The 7,947-nt window shown below is 34.6% G+C and overlaps 1 protein-coding gene and 1 pseudogene across 1 annotated transcript; one reads left to right on the forward strand and one right to left on the reverse strand.

Moving 5' to 3' along the window:
• Positions 1-887: 887 nt before the first annotated feature.
• LOC112490954 (uncharacterized) lies at positions 888-5,915 on the reverse strand (annotated as a pseudogene).
• A 117-nt stretch (positions 5,916-6,032) lies between these two features.
• Positions 6,033-7,642, forward strand: LOC107413639 (uncharacterized). Its single transcript, XM_048470469.2, has 2 exons — positions 6,033-6,188; positions 6,334-7,642. The coding sequence occupies exon 2, from the start codon at positions 6,364-6,366 to the stop codon at positions 7,402-7,404; it is 1,041 nt and encodes a 346-aa protein (XP_048326426.2). The 5' UTR covers positions 6,033-6,188; positions 6,334-6,363; the 3' UTR covers positions 7,405-7,642.
• Positions 7,643-7,947: the final 305 nt, after the last annotated feature.

A 7,947-nucleotide genomic window follows, 5' to 3' on the forward strand; every position in this document is an offset into this window, starting at 1 on the left:
AAGAATCGTTGTATCCTGAGAAATGAACGTTAAACAATCCAGTACAGAAAGGAGCGTATCTTCTCTAAAGATAGTGTTGGATCCAAAGCCCAAATTTTTGAGTGTCAAACATGGATTTTAGCTTTAAGACAGAAGGTTGGGATTTTGCAACGCTTTTAAACAAATCATCTCAATCTTTAATTTTTCTTATCCAGTGGTATATATATTTTGACTTTTAAAATAAGTATAATTTTATGAATTTAGTGGTTTTATATAATAAAAATAATAAAACACCTTATTACGTTTAGACTTATAAAGCTTAACGTTTGGCATCACTGCTTTATCTTTGTTTTTTTTTTTTTTTTTTTTTTTTTCCTGACCTCCCCACCCCAGCGACACAAACTTGTGCATTTCTGGCGCAAATAGTGGCTTCTCAACCACCAGGCTAGGCCACTTCGTCGGCATCACTCCCTTATCACGTCTTATGTCTTTTAAAATGTTGACCAATACAACTCAAAAAATAACATCCAAAAGTTTATAAAAAGAAATATTTGATCATAATGGTACAGAAAAATAACAAGAAAAAAAGTGATTGCATACAATAACAAGTTAACATAAGCCCATGCCAAATTGTTTAGACAATGTCAAGTTTTTATTCCTAAATACTATTTATTTATTTTGAGTGAATGAAACAATGATTTTCACATCATCTTTGCATTGTTGTACATTTACTCAAGATGGAAGCAGTTGGCTAGCTGCTTGCTAAGGAGTAGATTTGCAGGGGGGGAATGGGACAATTAAAAGAACTTTAATTTTAAAACTTTGGAAAGTTATTCCTAAGTTTCTTCCATACAAATCAAGTTAAAATTAGTACATAGTAATTTTCACATTACTTTTTTTAATGGTTATTCTTAAAATCTATGAAGTTAGTACATTTACTTGTTAAGTCTATGAGCTGAATAATGGCTATTGATAATTCTTTGAAGTTAGTAAATTTATAAATCAGTAAAAGCTATCTTCATATACTTATTTGACAATTATTTTAACTACCCCCACAGTAAATGCGGCCTTGCATATAGCATTATTTTGAAGATGATAATAATGTGAGAAGCACTGAAGAAATTTTACCGTCACTTTTGAGAATGAAAGATAAATGATAATAATCTTTTGATGCTCCATTAAGAAGATGATCATCTGATCATCTGAGAAGATATATGTATTGTATCAAAAAACCCTTAAGGGTGAGAGACTACCATTGAGTCCTTAAAAGTGAGTCTGTTATTATATTGCACATTTGTTTCTCTTCGAAGAGTAAATCTCCCCACCCGATAGAAATTGAGAGGCATAAATCTAGTTTACCGATTATAAAAAGAAACTGACAGGCATAAAAATAAAAACAAGTATTCTAAAAACGTGTTTATCACCCTGCTGAACTTCACATCAGGAATCCCATCTCTGAATTCTACTTCTCCCAAAGATGATTCCAGATCCTGAAATATTATAGTTCCAGCTCAAATAAGTTATTTTCTTAGTTGCACAATATTAGCACAATGCTACGAAACTCAAACTAGATGAGCATATATGATACCATTGTAACATGTAGAATGTTAGTTCCTGGCCTTACAACATCCATTTCAGTCAGAGCACGGACAAGGGATTCCCAGTCCCGATTTAAAAGACATGCAATTACATTGACAGATGTTCTGATAAAGAAAGGGAAAAATATATCCAAGAATAACTGCAAGCAAAAAACTACCCTATTTCTCCTCAGGATGTGTAACACAGATTTCCAGGATGTGGATCAGCATGCAATAAGCCTGTTTTAAGGAGCTGGACGAGTGACGCCTCCACTCCTTTGTTAACCTAGATTAAAGAAAAAATATCAATTAAGAAACATTTTATGATGATATAAAATCTGGCTGCATCACAGTTTAGTACTGAGACAATCAGACATTGATAAAAGCAATTTAGCACATCAAGGCATTGAAAGCATTAACTGACCAAAGAATCAAATTTAACTGTAGATTGAACTCAGCATGAAATCATAGCTTCAAGTACACTATTGAAAGTAGGATCCAAAGATCTTGTCTTATTATATAATCAAGGGGTATTATCGGGTTATCATGAGTAGGATTGTATTTTTGACAATCATGTTACATAAATGATATCCTTTTTATTGTTAAACTTGCCAGTTCTAACCTACTCCAAAATCATTATTGGCTCTGTATTCATGTAAAATCAAAGAATTTCAATAACTGTCATATGTGATTATTAATCCCAAATTTACTGATTGACATCGTCACATACCAGATCAAGAAGTCGCCTTTTTTGCATCAAATCTCTTCCTTTCAGAATATGCAGAGCCATAATCAACGGAGCTTCCAGTAGACAGAGAGAGCAAATCAGTTGGACTTTCACCAGCCATCCATTCCAATGTCAGCACCCTTTTTTTCGACTTAAATGTTGATATACTTTTGGCACATGCAGGAATGTAAAGGAAGAATGAGCTTCCTGAACAAACATCAATAGTTATTAACTTGCAGAATCACATTATTTAGGAAATCTTTTATTGCTAAAGATTATTTAGGAAATTAACTTTGCAAGAAAAAAATAAATCTTATGATATTAATTCCAATAGTAGGAAAGCCTCATATTCATCTACGCCAATTTTTTATCAATAAAGGAGAACAGTATGCAATGAGAGTTGCAATTAATACCTGAAATTTGGAAGCATTTTCTGCCTCCAGAGTATAGTCTAATTTCCCAACTAAACCTTTCCCAAGCTCATCAGCATATAGGTGCAGGTCATTTTTTCTTTTTGCTATCCTTGCAATAGCCCAAGCTGAAACAGGTAAAAAAGGAATTGAATCCATTGGATCCATATATACACACACACACACACATATATATATATATATATATAGACACGAGGCTAATAGAAGCCAACAAACCCCAAGGCAAAGAATATATATATCGCGCACAACCACATGGCGCATGTTAGGCCGCTGAACCTTAACAGCGCCATTAAATCCATCAAGTATCTTCCCACGGTATACCTAGAACGAGTGTCACGTAAAAGAGGAAAAGAAATTACTTTCAGACCAGAAATTTTACACAGATAAGGTATATAAGTAAGCTTGTATATACTAGATTAAAATATTTTAAACCACCTGTAATAGCTCTATAAAGATCCATCTGACCGACAGATGCAGCAGCTACTGGTTCCTCAGAAATGCAACTAAAGAATGATTCCACAGGAGATCCTAATTCTTCCTCCATAAGTTTCATAGCTATGTCCCTGGGAAAAGGAGGAATTTGATCATGCAGCTCAGACAATGCCTGCAATCATAAATTGAAACCAAAAGAAGAAAAGTGTAAAATAATCTTGAAGTTGATTTTATGAGAAAGTTGTCATGATCTTTCATGACAGGTATAAAATGCAAGATGCTTTGCATCAAGGAAAATGTCATTAAAATTATGGTCTGTTTTAAAAAAAAATGCCTTCTATTGGATTGATTACATTGTTACGTCAACTTCAGAGCAATTTAAGCTTTCAAAGTTAACGATAAGTTGGGTTACTTAACATGGTATTAGGGCAAGACTGTCTGTTGCATTATGCATGTAAATCACAAATTTGTTCCTAGTTACAGTTCCACATATTAGCATGAGTATTAAAATGTGTGTTGTGTCTTGATATAAATGTTGGATTTGCCCCCTAAAAACCAAGCTTTCCGAGGTTTGCGGTGACAAAAAAGTCACTAAGCCACATCAAGTGTCTCAAGCATTATCAAAATAATTATAAATAACAGGAAAAACAGAAGATAGATCCATAACATTGCTTCACAACAGCATTACAAAGGATTATAGTATTCATCTCCTACCAATATGATTATTGAAAATCAGTGGAAAATAAGTTTCAGAACTGAATGGTTCCCACATATGTAGTACCAGTATCAGAAGAACAAATGAGAAGCAATTTGGTTTCAGTGTAAAAGATATATAATGCTCTAGCACTGAAACTATGCCTCTCCATGCCAGCAGAAAATATAACGATGAAAATATATTACAAAATAATCAGGAGAATTATCTATTATCTAACCTTGGTAATTTCAGTACCAATAATGTCTGGCCTTGTGGCAAGGGACTGATCAACTGCATCAGCAAGCAAATGCATGTAACTAGCATATTGGTAATCTTGTGACTGTGGAAAAAAAATAAAAGTTCTAGTATACAATTTAAAGAACAATAGACAAAAATGAAAAGGGAAAGAGCAGAGTAAAATAAGATAACACTGTTAACCTTTAATAAAAATGGGACCTAGGTTAAGCATTGTTTCTTTCAACACCATTCCAAAATCATATTGTGATATGTTCCCATCAACATTCTTATCCGTACTTTGTGTTAAGGATTTTCTGATCGCTGATGTTCGAATTCTGATTGCAGCAGAGGCAAAGAAGGAAAGTACCTTCCAGGACACAACATAGTAAAAATACACTTTCAGAAAAAAAATATAGTAAATCAGATATGCATATATTTTTAACCCATTCACAAACTAATTTTTCCATATTAGATTAGAATTACGAAAAAGAAAAGGAAGAAAAACAATATTAATATTGCAAAGAGTTACAGCCTAAAAGCCACCTTGGGAATTGTAGTTGTATGGAATTGCATAAAAAATCAACCAGATGGGGCATACTGCGGTCCAAGCACCACCAGACAAACCCAAATACTTTGTTTATAATGGAAAAGTTTCAAGTAAAGTAATTTGTTTCTAATGGAAAAGTTTCAAGTAAAGTAAATATGAGATTAGATAGCATAACACTTTTAGTTAGTCAAGAAGCAAAGTTATAAGATATTGCATTGTATTATTAATGATAACTTGAGAATGTATTAGATTGTTTTAACTACCTCTAGAAGTCTAAGTGCCACCACATGAGGCATGCAATTAAAATAGTCGGAAATACTTTGTGGATCATAGACTTCAGGAAGTGGCTTCGACCAGATCTTTGACAGATAATAAAAATAAGCAGCATATGCTTCCAAGGCTTTGAGATCAGCCATCAACAGATCAATTGCGGAGGGATCTGTCAGAAGGTTACTTTCAATTTGAATACCGGCTAAAAGATAAGGCAATTAAAGGCACTCTCACTAGAATCATATAAGAATATGTCATCACACATTTAAGCCACACCAACATGCAGACAATCTTTCAAGAGTATCGTCCAAGCCATTTACTGTCGATGAATTGGACCTATTACAGCAGTTCATCTCTTACAAATCGATAAAATGGGTTTTCCACAAAAGCCCACCTGACGATTTACACCAACCATCATGACAGTAACCACTTTCATTAACTTTCCAAGGTAGGAAAGGGGAATGCAAATGATAGTTTAAACGTCGAAGTAGGCAGGGAAAGTATTAGCTACTAGTCCTATAGAAATTTAGGAACTAATCACAGAGCTTATAATTTAAAAAAAAGAAGAAGACATTTTCATAGGCCATTTTAATTCCCACATATATATGCTGATTGAGTATGAAAAAAAAAAAAAAAAAATTCCACATGGCTAGCTCAATTTCACATCCCTTGTAAATCAGATAAAGCTCAAATTTTGTTCTCAATTCCACATATACAGTTAATAGAGCTAAATTCCACAATCAAGCAAACAACTTTAATTCCACATTCGCTTACCCAATGACAAAAATGATTTAATACAATAATAAACAACACACCCATTACCTTAAACTAAAAATTTCCACTTTTTAAAAATAAAAAATAAAAAAAACCTCAAAATCCTTAGAAATTCATGAGTAGGCAATGTGGAAATTAATAAGCAAAGACCTGGTTGACAAGGCTGAGGCCAAGGAGGAGGTGGTTAAGGAGGAGCATGAGGATCTTCCAAATTCCGAAGCCACAAAGCGTCGTCTAGGGTTTTCATTGCCTGCTGGATTTAGCAAAAAAAAATATAGATAAATAAATATGGGAAATTAAAAATAAATGAAACGAAATTAAAAAAAAAAAATAATAAAATAAAAGTAATTTTTTTAAGAATACACTTTCACTACAGTACTTGTATTCAAATCACTACATAGCCACAGAGCCTTGATTCTTCTTTCTTCCTTGCTTTCGTAACTTATTATTGAATGAAAACACAGAGCCAGAGCCATTGCCACCGAACCCCACCAGACCCAAGCTCTTCACCGGATCTTAGGTAAGTTGATCCTTACCGGTCACTGCTACGGGTCTTAGAACTTCAATTTCTTCAAATTCGTTGCCATGATTTTGGGTTGGTTTGGGTTGTTTTAAAGTTTTTTTTTTTTTTTTTTTTTAATGTTTTTTTACTTTGCTTTTTGTAGACCAGAGTTGAGAAATAAAGAAGAACATAAATGAAGGAAGAAGAAGTTAACCGATGCCAGATTCAGGAATGGTACCCAAAGTTCAAATCCGTGTCTATCAAAACCCTAATTCATCGGCTTCCAGAATCCTTTGTCCACTACCTCGTCGATGATTCAGGGCCATTTCTTGTTCCTGTTTCCGTCTTCAATGAAGATGCTCTACCCAATAGAATTCACAATCCACATGAGGAAGAAGACTATCAGGTTTCAGAAGGAGGGTCAGAAGATGAATCGGAACAGCCATCTTTACCACCACCTTCTTTCCCTGAACTGGAATTGGAGATTAAGGAGTCCATCAAAGAATTAGGAGGCGCTGTTTTCCCAAAGCTCAATTGGAGCGCACCCAAAGATTCGTGTTGGATGAGTACAACTGGGACCCTCCGATGCACCTCCTTCACTGAGATTGCGCTCTTGCTTCGATCCTCCGACTCCCTCACTCATGATCTCTGCCATGCCTATGATTCCTGCACCGACAAAACTTCATCCAGACCTCCAAGTTTCTTCCTTGCACTTCGCAAATGGTACCCATCTCTTCGACCGGACATGGAATTTCGCTGCTTTGTCAAAGGTCAGAATTTGGTTGGGATTTGCCAACGTGAGGTTACAACTTTCTATCCGCCTCTGCTTGAAAACAAGTGCAATCTTCGGGTGTTGATCCGGAAATTCTTTGTGGAACACGTGAAGCATAGGTTTGAATCTCAAGATTACACATTTGATGTATATGTGACGAGAGATGAGCGGGTTAAGATAGTGGATTTCAATCCATGGGGTGGATTTACCCTGCCATTATTGTTTGGTTGGGATGAATTGGAGAAGAAAGTGACGAGTGAAGAAGAAGAAGAAGAAGAAGAAGGTGGTGTGGAGTTTAGGATTGTGGAGAGCCAATGTGGAGTAAGGCCAGGCTTGAAAACGGCGGTTCCATATGATTACTTGGATACGAGCCCTGGAAGTGGGTGGGATCAATTTCTTAGGAATGCTGAGGGAGAGTTGCGGAAACAAACTCAATCTTCAGAAGCAGGTGCAGGTGCTTAGAGTTACAGCTGTGGATTTTCTTTCATACCTCCTTCGCTATTAACTTTTTGCTAGTTATTTATAAAAACCTCTTGTATCAGATTTTGGTGTTACCACATGTTCTTCCCATTTCTCTTACTACTTGTTCTTCCCATTTATGTGCTTCCTTTTCCTTGTCCTTTTGGCGATCAGTTAAGAAAGAATTTGTTCCATTGATATATATATATATATATATATATATAAAGATGATTTTTATTTATTTATTTATTTTATTTTATTTAATTTTTTTTTTTGTTTTCAATAAGTAAAAATTTGTGTTTTCTTGGTTTTGCCTACGATACTTATGTCAAATACTTTCTCAAGTAATGTTGATTTGATATACATATCTATTTAATACAATTTATATTGTATTAAACAATTGGTGATTGAGGTCAAGAACCTCCTCAAAATGGCAGTCCATTACTTCTAAACTTTAAAGAGAATATATTTTATAAACACTTCAAAGAACGTAGAGATGCACAAGAGCCGAAGACTTGAAAGGGAAAGGAATCAGTTTGGTTGAGC

The sequence above is a fragment of the Ziziphus jujuba genome, chromosome 8 (genome assembly GCF_031755915.1).
Source record: "Ziziphus jujuba cultivar Dongzao chromosome 8, ASM3175591v1".
In the NCBI taxonomy this organism is placed as follows: Eukaryota; Viridiplantae; Streptophyta; class Magnoliopsida; order Rosales; family Rhamnaceae; genus Ziziphus; species Ziziphus jujuba.

Coding starts and splice junctions, on each gene's coding strand:
- LOC107413639 (XM_048470469.2), top strand. CDS start 6,364: ATGAAGGAAGAAGAAGTTAACCGATGCCAGATTCAGGAATGGTACCCA.